The following is a 20654-nucleotide window of genomic DNA, read 5'->3' on the forward strand; positions in this document are numbered from 1 at the left end:
CGAACACAAACCACTCCCCCCCCCCCCCAGGCAAAAAAATCCTATCTTCTTTTGTAATATTATCCATGGGTCTTTCTGAAGCTTTTCCTGCCTTTTCAAAATCTGAAAGAAAACAACAAAGGGGTCAATTCCTTTAATTTCAGAAGCATGAGGATTTGTAATTACAAAAAGATTTTTTCAAAGTTAATTAACATAGTTTCATTTGTAGGATTGACTTTGATACCATGCTGCGAAAGCACCGCAATAAACTCCGGAAAGCTGAATTGTGGTAACCATGGTAACCGGGTTGGGGCGAAAACTGCTCCCACCGCATCCCGGGAAGCGCGGCCGGAACGCTCCGAGGTAGTTTGGTCTGTTAGCCACGCCGTAGGTCGCGGTGCATGCTGGGTCTTAGCAATATGGCGTCCTCCTTGATGTGCTGATGAGAGGAGTTTCACTGTAGCTTCAAACCAGAGGGCAAAACTCCCCAAACCCAATAATCCCCCATTGCCTGTTTCCTCCGCGGCTCCGTGTCACCCGTTTCTCAGGACTCGTTCTCAGTCTGGAGAGAGCCACGGGGCCGAAGGTCAGGACCGGCCAGGCCGCGCGGACCCGGGGCTGAGGAGCCGGCTGCGGGCGAGCACGATGGGCCGGTCCTGGCTCTGGTTGCAGCAGCTGCGGCGCGTGCGGCACCCGCAGGGCTGAAAGTGGCTGGAGGAGCCCCGAGGTGCTCTGAACCTCCTCCTTGCGTCCGGAGACCTCAGCCCCGTCGGCGAACCGGCATCAGGAGCGGGCGGCCTGCCTGCCCTCGCATCGGCTGAGGCGTCGGAGGCCGAGCGCAGGGTCATCGTGAGGCCTGAAGCCTCGCGCGCCTTTGACAGCTCCGCTCGCAGCCCCTCCGGGAGCAGACGGCCCCAGAAGTAGCCAGGGGCTTGGGTCTGGGGGCGTGTGCGCCTGGGCAGCGCTCCCTGGGCTGCCCCCCACCCCCGCGACCCCGTCCGACGTCCCTCGGAGAGAAAGAAGGATTTCAGCGGACGGTGGGCCAGAGTGAGGGGCTCCGCCCGCTCTCCGCTCCTTTCTCTGCCGACGCCCCCTTCTCCTCGTTCCTGTTTCACCAGTTCTGGGAACACACTAGTGTTTAAGGCTGGAGGTTCTCGAGCGCTTGCTGCCCAGGACTCCCCCACCCCCACCGCCCCTGATGGAGTCCGAAATGCTGCAGTCGCCCCTTCTGGGGCTCGGCGAGGAAGATGAGGCCGACCTGACAGACTGGAACCTGCCTTTGGCTTTTATGAAGAAGAGGCACTGCGAGAAAATTGAAGGCTCCAAATCCTTAGCCCAGAGCTGGAGGATGAAGGATCGGGTAAGTGGTTTCCGACTGCGCCCCTGAGACCTTGGTAGTTTTTCTCCCGCAAAGAAAAGTTCAGAGCCAAAAGCGCATCCTTGGGAGACCTGTGTTTTTTTATTTTATTTTTTTCCTAGCCACACGTCGTTGCAAATCAGCTAAAAAGCACAAAGCATTTCACACTCCAGTTTTTGGTTGAAAATGCAAAGGCTGTTTTGGTTAGTAATCCACCGGAGAGTGTTATTTCAAACTAAGCCCTGAATCAAACAAGAAAAGTTAAGCAAGTTTGAAAATAGAGCATTTTGCAAATATTTACACACGCTTTGATATGCTTAGCGCTGTTCTTAGAGGAAGGACAACTTCAGATATACTACTTGTACCCATGTGGTTAATCTTTTGTGGTTAGTTTACTTTTTTTGTCCAATCAAGTCCAGAAGCTTAACATAGCATACTAGGAAACATGATTACTGGCAAATGTTCATCTAGTAACAAGTTAATGCAGTTATTTTAAAGTTACAATGAACTTCATCAGAGCCTTCTAAACCATGTGTCTTGAATACAGACTTTGCTTCTTTTATGTGGTGTCATGTTGCTGTAATTTGGAGACAGAGTTTCTCCAACGGAGGGATTAGAGTATGAGGGATTGGAGCTTGGGCCCAGGAGTTAGGAGGCTCCCCATGGTGTTGGAGTGTTTCCTGGTGGTCTCCAAAGCAAGTGTGTGGGATTGACTCATCTATGCACACTTATCATTCGTCTTTTTGTGATTTATTGTCTCCCTCAGGACTGTATTTATTTGAACATTTTGGTGGTATAAGAGGGGTAGTTGGTGTTACAATACAGTGTGATTGCTTTGGGCTTATGAATATGTTTATATAAGATGATTTGTTGTTTTTAGTATGCGATGTTGAGCATGTGTGAGATCACCCTGAGTAACTAACCCTAGTCAGCCACAAGTAACCAGTGCTTCAGTTATTGATTTGGCTTACTTTTAAAAGGTTAGGGAAATTTGTTTCATCCAAAAGTAGTGTAAGGAGTAAAATAGTTATCGGAAGAGATTGTATAAAGCTTGTCTTACTGACATCTTTAGTACTAAAAATATAGTTCAAAGCTTTTGTGATCTCTGCATATATAAAAAGTTTATTTTAAAGTTACTGTCTAATCGCTTTTTTTTTTTTTCATTTTATTTGGAGGGCATTTTTTTTTTCCTTTTGAAATGTGGTTTCGTCTGCTATCCTAAACCCATGCTCAAACTATTCAAAACTGATTAGTGGGTATATTTTTGACCTTTTAATTAAAACATTAAATTTGTGAGTGATCAACATTCTGTGATAAGCTCTTCATAGGTTATTAGGAGAAAGACAAGTTCTGTGATTCTGAGTAATTACTGAGATTGCTACTCAGAAAACAGCCAGGTGAGAAAGTTTACCTTATCTGACATTTGCAAATTGTTCAATGAAGAAGGACATCAGCTGCTAACAGTTTTAGTAAGTTTGTGAGAGCTTGGCATCTTACCAGCCCTGTTGTCTCTTTCCACTGGTTAGACCCTGATGGGACCTTTCAGCACATCCTAGGAGGACAGAGGTTGCAAATTCAAATGATGATAAGACTTGGAAGGTCGCATAAATGAGTGAAACAGGCCAGTTCTTAAGAAGAATAATGGCACAGGTTCAAAGAGAAATGGCAGCTGACGTTGGACTTGTGTCTGATTTTTCTGGAGGGTGGAAGAATGGGGCTTGGAAGAACACGTGCAGCTGCAGCTAAAGGGGCAGCTGGGCCCTGGCCACAACCCTCCCTTTCTCTTTCCTTTTTTTTTTAGAAGTCAGAAAACATTTTTTCCCCCTTAAATGTGAAGCCTTCCACTTTAAAATATTGGCACTAATTCAGACATTACCAAACATGAAGCAGTCCATTTGGGGGTTACCCGTGTGTGATGTCTTGTCTCTTACGGCAGCTGCAGGCAGCCCGTTCTCCTCGGGCTCCTGAGCACACAGGCTCCCAGGCCAGACTGTGCCCGAGGTGGCCTCCGGCAGTCCGGAGAGCACCGCTGTGTGGCACCCACCGTGGGCCTCGTTGTCTTGTGCGAGGACCTGCACAGACATGGCCACTGACTGCCCTAAGTGCGGACTCAGGCTTTGCTTCTTCCTGTGACCGGTGTGTAATTCCATGGACTTGTATTTTGTATACGTATTAGCGATTACTTACTGGGGCCCTGTTCAATGGAGCTGCTGAGGAGTCCTAAAATTGACGTCGTTGTTTTAGAAATTTTATTGGGGAACAGTGTGTTTTTCCAGGACCCATCAGCTCCAAGTCAAGTAGTTGTTTCAATCTAGTTGTGGAGGGCGCAGCTCCTTGGCCCATGTGGAAATCAAACCGGCAACCTTGGTGTTATGAGCCTGCGCTCTAACCACCTGACGTCTTTACTAAAGTTGACTGCCGACTCCAAAAAGTTTTCTGCCACTGAACGTTTGGCATTCTTACAGAGCTACAGACGTGGCCACTCTCAGTCGGGATCCCCACAGTCTGTTTTGAATCAGTCCTAGTTTTCAAATGCTGCTATGATTACATTCTAATTACTAAGTTTCTGTTAGTTTAATACTATTATTATCAAATTGGGTTGTTGTTTGGTTAATTCTCTGTATAGTGAGTGATAAATATATGCACCAAGAGCATTTGTGGTTTGTTATTTTAAAAAAACTAGGCTTATATGAATTTCAGTTCAAAATGAATCATTCATAGACCTATGGCTAAAACACATACGCATGTATCTCCCCGTTTGTGGTTTCCTGTGATACTTCATAGTTATCACAGAGCCCGTGTTCCCCACCGGAAAGAGGTCATGTGGGGATACGTGGTCTCAGGTGGATCTTTTGCCACAAACGTGGGCTGGAATCGGGAAGCCTGCGAGCTCTTGCTCTGAATGACAGCTCACAGTGTACCCACGTGCCAGGCGATGGAGCTGTGAGGTGACAAGGCGGCTCTGCAGACCAGTCTCTGCCCTCCGTCCTTGCTTTGGAAAAGCCCTGGAGGAAGCTGAGAAGATACATTAACCTAGGCAGGGACGGTAAATGGGTACATAGTATCACTGTATAACCTGAGTTCCTCCCCTTTGCTGCTGTGCATCCATCCTCTCCGCCTCCTCCAGCGAGGCTCTCCCCGGGCGCTGACACTGCCCTGCACTCGGCCCTGACGTGTGAAGTGGAAAGGTCACGTCTTGGTCCTTAGCTTGTGGGACGGCCCGCAGCCTCCCACAGGGGCCTTCTTCCTCTGTGCCTTCCGGAAGCTCTAGGTCTTCCCCTGAGCTCTCTAGTCCCTCTCCAGACAGGCGCCTTTGCAGTTTGACAGCCAAGTGCGGAGGTCAGCCCAGCCGGACTTGGCCTCAGACCCCTTCCTCTTCTCGGCTCACCTACGTGCCAGCGACCCTCTAAGCCCAGCCTTCGCTCTGACCTGCCTGCCCCTGGAGCCCCGCCTGATGCCACCACCAGCCACTCGCTTGTTCGAGCTGTAAACCCAGAGCTGTCCTTAACTCTTTCCTCTTCCTCTCCTCTTCGCCCGTCCAGTTCGTCAGTAGAACCTGTCAACTTTGCCCCCAAAGCCCGTCTGCCTGCGATGCGGCCGCCGCCTCCTTTCGCCTCCACTGCTGTCGAGGCAACTGCCGTCTTCTGTCTGGATGACTGCAGTCGGGTCCTGACTGGTCTCCCACGTCCACTCTTCTGCTCCGAGTGGCCAGAGGGGTCTTTTAAAAGTGCGAAGCAATTCCCACTGCTTCCTTCCTGCCCCACTGGGCGCTGGAGGAGAAGGCGGCTCCTCACCCTCGCCCACAGCTTCCTGAGCCAGCCCACCTGCCTTTTCTGCTTCATGGGCTGCCGGCCTGGAGCTACTGCCCACGCGCTCACCGTCACCCTTCATTTCTCTGATCTTTTTCTTTATGTACCCACCCCAGAACTGAGCTTTGTATCATAAAGCTAGGACCTTGCTTATACGCGTGCGTAGGACAGTGCTTGGCACATAGCGGGGATTCAATAAAAATGTACTAATGAAAAACTGAACAGTTTACAAAGGGCTTTCACACAGGTTGTGTCTTTTAAGACTCAGTAGCACCGTAAGTTAGTTCAGGGTCATTATCTCCAAGTGGCTGATGAGGAAACTGTGGTTTTAATTAAATGGCTTCCCTAAAGTGACATAAATTACACAGCTAGCCATGAGAGGAGGTAGAATCGGGAAGCGAAGCCTAGGTAAGAAAAAAACCACCCCAAAACAAACAACAAACCAAACAAAACCATCACAGTGTCAGACTGCAGAGCTCACACTGAGAGGTAGGGGTCCGGAACAGAAGCCCTTGGAGGAACCCTTGGCAGTGGTGGGCATGCAGACCAGACAGAACGATGCTGGGGGTGGCTCAGCCTTGGTCGCAGTATGCTCCGTGGTTGTGGGTGCTCCCTGACCTTTCCAGGGACTCCCCAACACTGTTTTCATAATAACTGAAGACACCACTGGCATCCCCTGCGGCGCTGAGGTCTGCAAAAGTGGCGGTGGTGAGCTGCCAGAGCCCGGGCCTGCCAGACGGCGGCGCCAGCCGTGCCAGTGGTTATTGTTTCTCACTGGGTGACCGCAGTGAACTTGAGAGTGCCCTTGAAAAAGCGGTGAAAGTCATTTGTTTTATTAAATTGTGGCTCTTCAGTACACAGCCCTTTCGGTCCTCTGTGCTGTGGCTTTGCACAACAGCCCTCCTGCTGGGTGCGGTGGAGCGTGGGTTTGGGAGTGGTGCAGGCTAAACCGGCGGCCGCTGCTTTCACGGACGCAGCTGGACTGGAAGAGGCCAGTTCTGGACAGCCAGGCTCGAGAACTTGGCAGACATTTTCTTGAAAATGAACGAAGTGAGCTGTCGCTTCAAGGAGATCATGTGGCAATGCCCGTTTGTTGCCGGGAGAAAATGTGAGCTTCCGAGTGAATGTCAGCATCTGGAAAACCTGCCTTTGCCACCATGCATGAGCGTCGCAGCTCCCCGTGCTTCAGGGTGTTCTGAGGACAGCGTGGTGACATGAAGGAACATGATATTTCTGATTGTCGAGGGAAGTGTGTCCACATCTGGGACATCTGCATAATCCAGTGACCCCATCTTTCCAGATGACCAACCCACGGTATTGCAGAGTCACCCGTGGGAACAGTGCACTGAGCTCAGGCCAAGGGGCTTTAGCGTGCCCAGGTGTGCCAAGTGCGCTCCGATGGACCGACAGCCCATCTTATAGTCCCTTCAGACGGATGGCTGCAAACCTTTCAGAAATTACCACTTGCTGAGTTTTGATGTGACGTCAAAGAAGAGTATTCGCAATTATTTGGATACTCTGGTATTCCTCATGCCCTTCCCGACTGTGTAACTTTGTGAGGCCAGGTTTTCCTCACCTGCTTCAAGCAAAACAATGCAGCACGACAGATGCAAGGCGGAAGATGAGTGTCCACCTGCCCTTTCGCAAGGCGGACGGTAAAAACAGCTGCAAAAGTGCCTGGCATCTAACAAGGGTTAGACGGAAAAAGAAAGTATAGTGTTTTCCATAGAAATCTTTATTTGACTATGTAACGAGTTTATAATTTTTAAGTGAATTAATAAAATTATATTACTTTTTTGTGTTTTAACCTTAATCTGGGAAATACTGATACATGTAGCTCACAAGGAGCTTTTTGGGAGTCGTTTGTAATCTTTAAGCATGTAAAGTTGTCCTCTGAGACTGGTCAGTGTAGTTAAAGAAAGTGGGGTCACCTTTAACTAGAAAGAAGGGCTTGAGGTTATCCGGTGGCTGAAGATATCGAGGGGCGACTTGACCAGAAATTAGGTGACAGACTCAAGAGGGGCCTGTCCCACCCAGTTCTCTTAGCTTGTGTGTGTGGAGCCTGTGTGACTGTGAAGGCAGTCGCCTCCACGTGGCCAGGAGGCCCTCAGAGAGCCTCCTGTTGCCCCAGATGGCCAGTGTGGCCCTGTGGGTGGAGGAAAAGTCATCCGCTCTGGCCGGGAAGGTAGCCAGACGCCTTTGTTCAGCTCACCAAAGCTGGATGTGCTCTCCAGGACCCGGTGTCCAGCAGGACAGACAGACACGTCGGCACCAAATTGTAACACACTGTGTACCAGAGAGAAGTACACGATTATCGGGAAACCTTGACTTTATCTTAAATAAGTAAACCATTGGCATCGAACTCCATTTGTGAAACGTAAATCCGTCACATTGACCCAGCTTGAAACCCGCAGCAGCTAATGACTGTTGATGTGGTTGGATGGGAAGGTCACGTAGATCAGGAGATCTTTTTGGCTGTGGGTGGAGTGGAAGGTTTGGAGGGGGTAAGGCTGGAGGTGGGAACAGCAGCTGGAGGGGGAGTTACGGTCATCCGGGTGAGCGCCACAAGGGCCGGAAGGGAGGCCGCTGCGGGAGGCTGGAGAACAGGGCCCGGCCCACGTGGAGGCGGGAGAATCCATAGTCGGCTCACACGTGGGGTTGCAGAGCGGGCGGAGATCATGACCCCAGACATGGCAGGTGTCGGCTGGAGCAGTCTCCCCTGCACCTGCATGGACTTCCCCTTGGCATTCATCATGTGAGCCTGCGGAGCCACAAAGGACCATCCACATAGGTTTGTTTAACCTGCTTTAAAAAATGTGCTGTGTTCCATTTTGAAACCGCACTGTGGAAGCGTCCTGAGATGGATAAGAACATTTCCTGCTCGGTGTCACCTGGAGGGACCCTGAAGCCAGGGTGTGAACAAGACCGCATGTGGGTCCCACCGCTGGTGTCGTCCAGGCTTCCAATGTCCCCCTTCCATTTGGAGACATCATGTAAGACCTTGGGCATCCACCCTGCTTGTTCTAGTAGATGTGAAGTTTGACACCTTTTTCTTTTTTCTTTTTTTGTAAAGATTTTATTGGGGAATCGGGGAAGGGGAACAAACAAGTTGCTATCCTTTTGTTCTTCAGTCTAGTTGTGGAGGATGTCACTTCGCTGGCCCATGTTGGTATTATCATTGCGTTCTTCCCGGGTGAGGCAATCACTCGCCAGCCATTGGACGACCGCTCACGGCGGCTGCTGGCCGCTCATGAAAGCTCCTGCCCGCTGCCGGCCAGCCCCACTGCAGCCTACACCGTTGCCGGCGACTCACGGCAGCCCAGCTCTAGATCGAGCTGTTGTTCACCATCTTAGCTGTAGAGGGTGCAGTGTCACTGGCCCTCATGTGGGATCTGAACTGGGGCCCTGCTGCTCAGAGCTGGCGTCCCAAGCCAACTCCTAACCAACGCGCCACTCGGCCGGCCCTCCTTTTTCTTTTTGTACGTCTAGTTAAATATATAGCAAATGCCATTCTGGTAAATATTTGGCACAATGTGTTAATGCTTACACTTGACAGGTAGTTGCAACATTTCATACAGTAAAATCCACAGACCCTAATTGTCAGGGCGTGCTGTCTAAAAATAAGATTCAGGGCTTCTCAGCGTTTCCTGGGGAAATAGTGGTTCTTCTAAGCATGTAGTACCATTTACATATGTGGCACTGAGCCTGGGACTGTGGGAGATAAGGAGACGTAAGATGTGGCCCTTGAAGAGCTTCTGTTTTAGTGGAGAAAAACAGCCCCGTATACGAAGTTAAGTAAAAACATGCAATAATTCTGTATCTGCACTTGAGTGACAAGGCTGTGACTTCTGGAATTCTGCCTGCCGGACGTTCTGGGCTGCGTGTGTGCCTGAGGCACCTGGCGGAGTGCAGTGCTGGGTGCAGGGAGCCCTGGTGGGTGAGGTGAGAGTGGGCGCAGTCGCGTGGTTGGGGTGCAGGGAGGGAAGGAGTAGTTAAACCCCAGATAACTGGTTCATAGAATTCAGTAGCTCAGCTCAGGTTATTAAGTGCCTCTGTGTGCCAGGCACCGCACTAGGCGTTGGTGGCATGTTGGTGAGTGACCCTGAGTTCAAGGCCTTGACCAGTGCATTGGGGAAGATGGGCTGACCCAGTGTGGGAGACAGGGTGAGGGAGGGGCGGCTGTGTGCCCAGGGCGGAGGAGGCTCCTGGAAGACCGGCCGGCACTTGAGTAGGACCTGGAAAGAGGACAGAGAGAGTAGCTGGGCAAAGAAGGGGCGGGCGGGGGTCTGGCAGAGGGACCAGCGTGCAGAGGCCATTGGTGAGAGCAGGGTCTTTGGGGAAGTCCTGGAGAGGCTGACCCCCTCCTCCATCCCTAGGGCCGCGCTCCAGCCTCTGCAGCCCCACCAGCACCACCATCACCACGGCCACTGCCCTAACCCCATGTGACCCATGTGTTTTGTCCCCCAGTAGCACAGGGACTGTTTGGTTCACTGCTGCGTCCCCAACTTCTGGTATGGTGACTGGCTGGTAGTGGTGCTCAGTCAGTATTTGTGGAGCAAACGGAAGAGCAGAGAGCACGCGAAGAGGAGTGCTGAGGGGCCTGCGAGGGTCGGGAGGTGGCCGGCAGGTCCTGATGCGCTTCGAAGGCCTAGGAGTTTGGATTTTGTCCCAAGGATATTGAAGAACGGTTTTAAAGCTGGGTAGTGACATGGTCAGGATTGCATTTTAGAAAGATTCCTCTGGCTGCAGAGTGGGGAGGAAGAGAGGTATTATGTGTGTATACGTACGTGTGTATGCATACGTGTATGCGTGCGTGCACATGTGTGTGTGCATGTGTGCATGTGTGTATTGGTGTGCGTGCATATGTGTATATGTGTGTGCGTGTGTGCATGTGCGTATGCGTGTGTATGTGTGTGCATGTGTGTATTTGTGCACGTGCATATGTGTATATGTGTGGGCGTGTGTGTATGCATGTGTGTATGTGTGTGTGTGTGTGTGAACGTGTGTGTGAGTGTTGGGGGGCCGGTGGGGCAGGAGCGTCCTGAGGACAGGGAGGTGGGAGCAGAGGAGACAGAGCAGCTCGAGCTCTGGTGTGCCCGTGAGAGGCGGGCAGCCCTGAGAACTCCCTGGAATGGGGATCGATCCCTCTGGTCATTGATTGGATGCAGGAGGTGTCAGAATGACTTACAGACTTCTGCTGGATGTAGGAGAGAGAGGAACGGGCTGCTGTGGGCGTCAGGAAGCAAAAGGGCACGTGTCTGGCCATGGAAACGGGGAATTTTCCTTAAAGAATGTTGCACTGTTGCCTAAACTGGTTCCCCAGTCCCCTGGCCTCCTTGGTGTCTAGTCTCCATTCATCCTTGCTGTCCCCATGGGGTGTTGTCCTTGTCCCCAGGCTGGGGGTGTTGGTGATGAGTGTGTGCCGTGAATATCGTCCAGCTTGGTGTTTTCTTTCATAATGCCTTTTATCCTTTCAAGTTGATCAGACAGGCAGTTTAAAGGCATATGAAAATGAGCGTTCCATCGCATGTTCAGTCAGACTTTTCCTCTTACTGCGTCTCTCCAAGCCCTGGCCTGGTCCAGCGCTCGTTTGCAGCGTCTTCTGTTCCTTTGCTGCAGTCGTCATCCGAGGCGTGTTGGCAGCCGTCCCCTCACTGAGCGAGTGGGGCCCACAGTGCATCAGGACGAGGCTGTGCTTCCGGCGTGTTGGGGGCCTGGCCGGGAGTCATGCCCGTCCGGAGACACCCCTCATCCTGTACGTCACACATGCAGCTCTCCTGAAATGGGGTTTCACTCAGCGGGCATCTGATTTCTCCCTGCAGAGCTGCTGCACTTTAAACCTTTATACTGAAAGTTGTCTCAGTACTTGACCAATATTTTAACCTTTTTTATGGAGTAACTGAGCTCCTTGAAAACTTGTTTTCCTTCAGGTTATAAAAGGAACAGATATCATTGTAAAATGTTTAGAAACTATGCAGAAACATAACAATGCAGATGAAATTATGTGAAACCCCGCTGTGCCGCCGGTAATATTTGGGTGTGTTTCCACCTCTCTCTGCCCTTCCCCGTCCCACAGCAGGAGTCTACTGTGTTGTCAGGGATCACCTCGAAGGGCCTCTTCTTGCTGTCCTTACCCTTGGACGACGAAAGCATGACAATGAAATAAGCACTCGGAAAACCCACCCTGCTCAGGAACCCTGTGCAGCTACCAGCTCTTAACGTCTTTGCTGCCTCTGGGAAGGCAGATACTGGCCATGCTAGCTCAGTGCTGAGTTGCGTTGCTGTGTGCCAGGCTTGTCCAGGCTTCCCATACGTACAGTCGCTCTAAGTCTGTAGCAGCCTGCGAGCAGGTGCCCCTGAGGGGAGAGAGGCGGAGAGCCTGGCCGAGGTCACAGCCCGTGAGCAGTGGAGCCGCAAGGCCCTGGCGCCTGTGCCCTCGTGTGCCACGTTATCCCGCCTCTCAGAGAGTGTGAGTGTTCACGGCCGAATGTAGGAGACCATGGCCATGCCGGCCTCAGGGGACTGTCACTTTTGTCCCTGCTCACGCATTGTTCCTGGACCACCGGGTAAGTGCCTCTGCTGTTCCAGCTCCTCTGTGGGGACGGAGGAGGACGACCTGGTTTTCACCCCTCCCGGGAGGGTGCAAAATCCACACCAGGCAGACCAGCTTCGTGGAGCGACCTCTGGAAACATTGAACTGGTGGCTCAAGACGGCCGGCTCTCAGTTGCAAAGGAACGGCCCGGCCAGGAGCTGCTGAGGGTTTCGGAGGATGAGGAGGGGTCGGACCTGAGCTGGACACTGGGAGGGGTTTGCTGGCTGTAACATGGAGGGAAGGACCGTCCCAGAAGCTGTGTAGATGCGTCCAGTGTAAGCGAGCAGAAGGCCTCGCTGAGTGCAGTGGGAGGGAGCGCTGGGGGCAGGGCGGGGAGTGGCCCGGTGGGCGCCTCGAGTGCCCAGCCCAGGCTCGGCCGTGTCCTGTAGTCATGGAGGCGTGGGAGGTGGTAAAGGGCAGTGGGCAGTGAGGACATGAGCTGGGGCCAGTTAGGACCAGTGACCGCTATGACGGAGCCAGCCCTGGGCGGGGGTGCAGGCCTGCGCAGGTGAGAGGCACCGGAGGGTGCTTCCCACCTGGTGGTTGGCGGCCGCTGCCAGTGACCTGTAGGCGAGAGGGTGTGAGGGACCGCGCAGGGTTTTAGCGAGTGGGGAAGGGAGGGGTGTGCCCAGAGCAAGTGCTTCAGGGCAAAGCCCGAAACGGCCTGAGGTTTCGAGTAGGGCTGGGCAGTGGAGTGCAGAGTGGCCACTGTCTGAGCGGGATGAGGGGACACTCTGGGATGTGGTTGCTCGTGAGGGGAAGAAAAGCTGGCGGGGTTTTTGAGTGGACTCTGTATTTAGGATAGTCTTAGATTTGTGAAAACGTGGAGGGGACCCAGTTCCCGAGCACGGTGTACCCAGCGTCCCCTGCTGTTCACGTCTCATATCAGTGTGATCGATGCCTTTGCCACAACTGAGGAATACACGCCAATATGTTATAATCAACTGAAGTCCATACTTGATTTGGATTTCCGAAGTTTCCACCTATTTTTCCTGCTCCCGGATCCCATCCAGGAAGCCCCAGTACATTCAGTCCTCACGTCTCCGCAGGCTCCCCTGGGCTGTGACATCTCAAACGCTCCTTGTTGGAGTGACCTTGGCAGCTCTGAGGAGTGCTGGGCGGGGTCCTGGAGACCTTCCCCTTGTCGCAGTTTGTTTAATGTTTTTCTTAGGATAAGCCTGGGGTTTTGAGTTTGGGGGAGGAAGACCACGAGGGAAAGTGCCCTTCTTAGCACATCGTGTCCAGGGGCCCTGCTCTCAGTGTGACTCATGACCGCTGACGTGACCTTGGTCACCTGGCTGAGGCGTTTGCCAGGCGTCTCCACTTGTTTTTCTTCCCTCCCTTTGCATCCTGTGCCCTTTGGGAGGGTGTCACTTGCCCCCCACACTTCAGGGTGGGGGTTGTGCTCCCCCTCTCTGCTCAGGAGATTTATCTGTTGTCCCCCGTTTATTAACTCATATCCTCATTTGCATCAGGATGGGCTCCCAGGTCCATGCTTGGTGCCTCGGGTTGTAACCCAGGACTGCTTCACTTCGCTGCACAGCTCGCTCCTTGGGCCACTGGGTGCTCTCCCAGGGGCTCCTGCGTCTCTGACATAGCCCACATTGGGGTTTTGGAGCACCCCCTGCTCTCTGGCTCATGAAGTGCATTTCCTGCTCACCTGATTCCAGGGCATCTCTCCCAGGAGCCCAGCTCCTTTCATGGGAGATGGTGTCAGAGACCAGGAGCTGGGGCGGGGTGTCCCGTGCTCCTGGGGACACTTCCTCTAGGTCCTCTCAGCTGGCAGAAGGCCTAAAAGGAGGTGTATGCGTAAACTGACGCCCACATATGTACACTTATCTGTAAGTATTTCTGTGAGTTAGACGTGCATCCGTGGCGATGTCTTCATGTCTAATCTGTTTTTTTTCCCCTTGTTGTTTTAAATCTGGAACCAAGACGTTAATGACATAAAGTGAACTCAGACAAGAGTGTGACTGGAGGAAAGCTAAGGGTTTGCGTCTAGAAAGGCTGAGTGTGAGGCACCCTGAAATTTGAGGCACGAATCAAGTTTGGAGAAATACGTTTGGAAACTGGTTGCGTAGAGGTGATGTTAGATGGTAGGAGTTCTTGGAGGGTGAAGAAGGGAGGGTGACCATCAGGGAAAGGTCAGTTAGAGATGAGGACAGTGAAACTCACATGGCTTAACAGAGGCCAAGGAAGGGAAAGGCTTTTTTGGGAAGCGAGTGACCTGTAACTTTGCACAGATGCCGCGCTTGCGTCTGCCAGCCCCTCCTGCAGGAGCGGCCCTGCCCCTTCCCAGGTGCAGCTGAGTGGACCACGGTGGGATGTCTGGCCTGGAGGGCCTGGAAGAGGAGCTGGACCAGCCTGGTTCTTGGGGAGGATTTGAACTGGGGAGCGTCAGCCGGAGACTTTGGTCTGGGTTGCAGGGTCGCGGCGTGCCAGATCATAAGTCAGGGAGTGTTGGAGAGATTAATGAGGCACAGCTAGGTCGCCGTTTATTAAACACATTGTAGTAGCTGCGAGTTGATTCTTTACAACTAATAAACTGTTATGTGTTAGAGTTGTTCTTTCTCTGAGCCTGATTTTTCCCCCACTGGAATTCCACTTTCCAGCCTAAATGCGGCATTAAGATTTAAGATTATGTTGGTGTATCAAATGAACAGTGCAGATTGGTGTTTGGAAGAGTTCAGCGTGGGTGATCTCTGGACAAGTAATTTACAAGTCGGAGTTCCTCTTTTCTCTGATAGAAACATTTGCATTTCATTTGGGTTTTATAAAGCCAGGTAGGTCAGAGGTTGAAACTGAAATACTTGTTAAACATGTAAGAGGATTTAAGAATAAATCCTTTCCGGTTTTGGTGTTGCAGATCTAAATTGGGTACTTTGTCATAGAGTCTTAGAGTACCGGATTTGACTTGCTACCTTAAGGGTTTAGTTAATTATACAGAAATCCTCTTTTGGTGTTAATAATCATTAGTGCCAAATAAGGAATTGTCTCATTGTTCTTTTCATTTAGATATTTCATTTAAGAAGGTTCTTTCTAGTCTTAATCTGATTTGATTTTCTTTATGAAAAATTATGAGGTAAAAATGCATAGACATCTATTTCCAGTTTAATCAATATTTATAAAAAGAACGCCCGTGTGTCCCCTCCCCAGGTCAAGACATAGACGGTTCAGTTCCCTGGGGCCCTTGGTGTGCCCACTGTCACCCTCCTTACTTTTTTGGGTGATGCTGCTTTCTTCACTTAATGGTTTTCCTATGCGTGCATCTCCCAAAGTTGCACTTTGGTTTTGCCACTTTGAAGTTGACATGAATGATACACGCATGTGTGTTTTGTGTGTTGCTTCCTTCCTAGATATTACACTTGTAAGAGTCACCAGGTGGTTGGATATATGTGTAATTCTTTTTCACTTCTATACAGTGTCTCATTACATGTACGTACAAGCAGGCACAGGGCAGAGGGTCAGGGTAATTATATATCCTCTCCCTCTTGTTTTAACGAAAAGCCTGTTTCGGTGTTTTGCCCATCTTTTCTGTTGAGTTGTCTTTTTCTTACAGATTTCAGGCATTTTGGATATGTGCTGTGAATACCTTTCCACGCCAAGGCGTGTCTTTTTCGCTTCGTGGGGTCTTCGACATTCCCAGGTTCAGTGTCGGCAGGTTTCATTCGTCCCCTTGAGGCCTGGTGCTCTGTACCCTCTCGTTGCGACTGTTCTTGCCTTGGTAGCATGAAGGCGGTCTCCCGCGTCCTCTGTAAGGTGCTGCCTTTCCGCCTTCCGTCCCGTACACACTGTGTGTATGGAAGGTGGAGGTCCAGTTTCCTCTTCTCCCCACGTGGATACCTAGTCATCTCAGGGGATTGTGCTGAAAAGCTCATCCTTTGCCTCTGCTGTGGAACTGTCCTGTGTCAAGCGTCCGTGTCCGTATAGGTCTGTTTGGGGCTTTGTGTTCTTTCCCATTCTTTGTCATCCTGTCCCACCCCCGTCTGAATGACCAGGCTAGGGGAACCCCTGGGAGGGATGTCTTCTCTCTTCTCCTTGGCAACTCCTTGGCTCTTGTTGATCTTTGCTCTTCATGAAAGTTTAGGAATTAGCTTATCAAGTTCAAGGAAAGAAAGTTTGTTGGATATCTGATTGCGGTTGCACTGAGCCTGTGCACTAACTTAGGGAGACGGGACAGCTTTACGAAGCTGAGTGTCTGGTCCATGCTCCCGGCATGGCTTCCTTTATTTAGGTAGTTCTTTAATTTCCCTGGATAGAGCGATACACTTTTCCCCGTGGAGATGCTGCTTAGCTTTTGTTGGATTTCTTTAGGCACTTAATATTATCTTGATGCTTTCCTAAATCGCATCTTTTAAAAATCTATTTTTTAAGCTTTTTTTTTCTTTGCTGGTGCACAAGAATGTAATTTATTTTTGTATGTATTTTATATGCAGCGTTCATGGCATCTTCTGCCTCACGGGGAGCCCATGCACACAGCTCCCTGCCCCTCCCCTGCACCGCATGCAGTTGCTGGGGATGAGGTGGGGTGTGAGTGGCGGGGAGGGGTGTGGACACAGACGCCAGCCGTGCCTTGGCTCCTTCCTGGTGCAGTGCTGTTCTGGTCACAAGGCCGCTCGACAGCTGTCTTGTCTCAGGTGCTGTCACAAGAACCCAGATGCATATGGTGCCGGCTCCTAGCACCAGCCCTCTCCTGATATCCTATCTGGGTGCATCTCCAGCGAGTCAGTGCAGTGAGAGGCTAGCCCCACGGCGCTCCTCTCGCTCCTGGCTTCCTGCGAACTCCGGAGGCACAGGGAGTGCCCCTCAGCCTTGGGGCCATGATGGCTCCAGAGTGTTCGGTGGGACCTGCCAGTGAAGCCATGCGGTCCTGAAATTTCCTTTGTAAAAAGAGTTTTTAAAAGTTATGAGTTAGGCTTTTAAATGGTTTCCCTTTTTTTTTTTTTTTAAAGCCAGTTTTGGTAAGTGACATTTGTTAGAGAGCTTTGTCCATTTCATCTAAGTTTCAAATTTATGGGCACAAAGTTGTTCATGATATCCTCCTGTGATCCTTTAAAAGTCTATAGAATTGTGGTAATGCTCGCTCTCTCTCTCTCTCTCTCTCTCTCTCTTTTTCTTTATTATTTTTGCAGTTCTTGCCAGAGGATTATCTTTTTTATTAATCTTTCAAACAACCAGTTCTTGGTTTTCTTAGAGATATAGTATGCTTGTCAATATTTCATTAATTTATTTAAAAATCTTATTATTTCCTTTTTCTACTTTCCTTAAGTTTATTTTATTGTCCACTCCCCGCCCCATTCTTGAGGGGGAAATTCTTCTTTTTTAAGATTTTATTGGGGAATTAGAGGAGGGGAACAAGTGTTGGGGAATTGGGGAAGGGGACCAGCCAGGTTGTTGTTCTTCAGTCTTCATTGTGGAGGGTGCTAGTTGCCATCTGACTTCCCGACGGCAGCTCGTGGCTTCTAAGCTCAAGGTGCTGTGTTTGATCTTAGTTGCGGGTGGGCATAGCCCACCGTTGAACAGGCAGTCTTGTTGTTACACCAGCTGAGCCATCCTGCCACCTGTTGGCAGCTCAGCGACAGCTCAGCTCAGGCTCAGCGTCACTGGCCCATGTGGGAATCGAACCGGCGGCCCTGTTGCTCAGAGCTCGCACTCTTAGGCCAACTCTTAACCAGCTGAGCCACTCGGCCGGCCCTGAGAGGGGAATTCTTGAGATGGTTACTTAGTGTATTGATTTTCATAATTTTCAGTAATTTGGCTTTTCTAACACAGGCATCTTATTATAAATATTTAAATTATGTAAGTTAAGTGCTTAGCAGCACTCAATAAGTTTTGATATACTGTAGGATTTTTGTTATTCTGTTCAAATTATTTTCTAAATTTCATTTTGACTTGTTTAATTTATGAGTTATTTAAAAAACACGAGCTTTGCAATTTAAAAAAATTACTTAGAGGAATTGTCTTAGGATTGGCTTTTGATTTCTGGCTCAACTGCATTTTGGTCAGAACACCTGCATGATTTCAGCAGGGCGGCACTGGAGGCACTGCCCACCTGTAGGGGCTAGTGTACACTGCTGACATGTGGGTCGCGTCCCTATCCGTGTCCCCCCCCCCCCCCCCCCCCCCCCCCCCGCGTGTGGGTCACGTGACTTGCACAGCTCTGCGTGCCAGTTCGCGTTCCAAATTTTAGTCTTTTGAAATTTGTTGAGCTTTGCCATGTGGAGCTGTATGTGGTTAATTTTGTGAATTTTCGAAGGTAACATCCATGCGCTTGAACGTCATGGGTACCTACAGCTGCAGGCGCCACATCTGTACCTGAGCATCACCAAGTGTTTGCTTCGTGGAGTACCAATCACCTGAATCTTTACTGGTGGTTTTTGACTTCTATCAATAACTGAGAGAGGTTTATTAAAACCTCTCACCATGATTGTAATTATGTCTAATTCTTGTAGTTCTGTCCGTTTGTGCAGTGTTTGTATTTTTTTGTGTGTGAAGATTTTTTTATTGGGGAATCCGGGAAGGGGAACAGACAAGTTGCTGTCCTTTTGTTCTTCAGTCTAGTTGTGGAGGACGTCACTTCACTGGCCCATGTTGGTATTGTGATCATTGTGCTCTTCTCAGCTGAGGCAGATTAGTAGCCAGCCTCTGGATGGCCACTCACGGTAGCTCATGGCAGCTTATGCTGGCTGCCGGCCACTCACGGTAGCTTACGGGAGCCCACTGCAGCCCCACTGCAGCCTACGCCGTTGCTGGCAACTCATGGCAGCCCAGCTCCAGGTCGAGCCCTTGTTCACCATCTTAGCTGTAGAGGGCACTGTCACTGGCCCATGTGGGAATCGAACCGGCAGCCCTTTTGTTCAGAGCTCATGCTCTTTACCAACTGAGTCACTCGGCCAGCCCCGTTTGTATTTTGTATTTGTATTTTGAGGCTATATTGTTGTGTCATACACAATTCAAACCGTGCGTCTTCCTGGTGAATGGAAGTCTGTATGGTTAGAAATTCACTCTCTCTTATCCCTAATAATGCTTTCTGCTTTTAGTCTTTTGTGTCAGTGGAGTTACACCAGTTTCTCTTGGTTAGTATTTGCACTGTTTATTTTTCTATCCCTTTACATAAATCAACCTTTCTGTATCCTTATGTTTTTCATATGTCTCTTGTAAACAGCTTGTAGACAGAGTAAAAAAAACAATGTAGTCTGACAATCTTTGTTTTTTAATTGGAGTATTTAATCTATTTACATTCATTTGGACTTACATCTGCCATCTTATTTTGTGTTTTCTAGGCCTGTACCTTTTTTTTTGTGCCTTTCTATGGATCGAAAATATTTGTTATTTAATGTCTTTTCCTTTCCTATTTCTAAAGTAATATTTTTTTCTCTTGTTGTGATAGTTTCCTAGCAATTACAGTTGTAATACTCAAAAACAAAAACAACGATAAAGTTAATGAAAAACTTTATCCTTTTCCTGGATGACTTAAGACTTTGGAAAATCTGGGCCGGCTGAGTGGCGCGTTGGTTAAGAGCTGGCTTGGGACGCCAGAGGGCCCCGGTTTGGATCCCACATATGAGGGCCAGTGACACTGCCCTCCACAGCTAAGATGCTGAACAACAGCTCAACCTGGAGCTGGGCTGCTGTGAGTCGCCGGCGACGGCGTAGGCTGCAGCCCCTGCTGCAGTGGGTTGCCATGGTCTACTGTGTGTAGCTGGCAGCCAGCGTGAGCAGCCAGCAGCCGCCATGAGTGGCCGTCCAGAAGCCGGCGACTGATCTGCCTCTCCCAGGAAGAGCGCAATGATGGTGCCAGCTTGGGCCAGTGAAGCAACGTCCTCCACAACTAGACTGAAGAACAAAAGGACAGCAACTTGTCTGTTCCCCTTTCCCCAATTCCCCAGTGCTGGTCCCATCCCCAAATTCCCCAATTAAAAAAAAATCTTAAAAAAAAAAGACTTTGAAAAATCCATTTAGCCCTTTGGTTTCTTAGGGTCATTGTTGTTGCGCATTTTATTTCTGTTTTCTGGCACCACCAACCGTTGTTACTGTTTTGTCTCATCTGTCACCCTCCTTAGATTGGTGCCCATGACCGTGACTGTCCTCTGTTCCCCTTGGAGCTCAGACCCTCCTTGGGGGTTACTTTCATTTTGACTGGAAGTTTTTAGAATTTCCTCTGAGGAGGCTCTGCTGATGTCAGATTCTCCTTGTTAGTCTGAAAATATCTTTATGTAGTCCTAATTCTGAAAGGATGTTTTTCCTAGGCCTGGAGTTCTAGACTGACGTTCTCTGTCAGCACTGTAAAGACATTCCACCCCCCCTCTCGCTTCCATTGTTGATCAGGAGAAGTCAGCTGCCAGTCAAACTGCCCTGCCCCCCCATCCCCGCACATGGCAATTTTGAAACTAATTAATCTTGTTCATTCTCTTTTCCATGTTTCTCTTCTGTATTGCCATCCTTTTTGTCCTGCTCTGCTACATTATGGACAGTCCTTTTATATCAAGTCCATGCGCTCTTCAGCTGTGGCTAAGCCTGGTAGCCATTTGCTGAATTTCCCCACAGTGTGTATCTGTTTAATTCTCGTCCACTGAGTTCTCAGTGTAGTTCTATTGGTGTGTGTTTTAGAAGGACACAGACAACCATGCATTGTATGAGTCCATGTGAAATGTTCAGGTTAGGCTGGGGTGGTGGGCGCGACGGTTGCTTTTTTTTAATGATTTTATTGGGGAATTGGGGGAGGGGAACAGACAAGTTGCTGTCCTTTTGTTCCTCAGTCTAGTTGTGGAGGACGTTGCTTCACTGGCCCAAGTTGGCACCATCATTGCGCTCTTCCCGGGAGAGGCAGATCAGTCGCCGGCTTCTGGACGGCCGCTCACGCTGGCTGCTGGCCGCTCACGCTGGCTGTTGGCTACACACGGTAGCCCATGGCAA

At 50.1% G+C, this 20654-nt stretch overlaps 1 protein-coding gene across 1 annotated transcript in view; it reads left to right on the forward strand.

Annotated features, from left to right (window-relative positions):
• Window positions 1–100: 100 nt before the first annotated feature.
• The window catches only part of LOC109383648 (regulatory-associated protein of mTOR-like), a 123493-nt gene continuing 102939 nt past the window's right edge, over window positions 101–20654 (forward strand). Inside the window, exon 1 of the mRNA XM_019644250.1 lies at window positions 101–1339. Within this exon, the coding sequence (XP_019499795.1) occupies window positions 1178–1339 (162 nt within the window). The 5' untranslated portion in view covers window positions 101–1177. The remainder of the gene's footprint in view (window positions 1340–20654) is intronic.

The sequence above is a fragment of the Hipposideros armiger genome, unplaced genomic scaffold, assembly GCF_001890085.2.
Source record: "Hipposideros armiger isolate ML-2016 unplaced genomic scaffold, ASM189008v1 scaffold_87, whole genome shotgun sequence".
Taxonomy (NCBI): domain Eukaryota; kingdom Metazoa; phylum Chordata; class Mammalia; order Chiroptera; family Hipposideridae; genus Hipposideros; species Hipposideros armiger.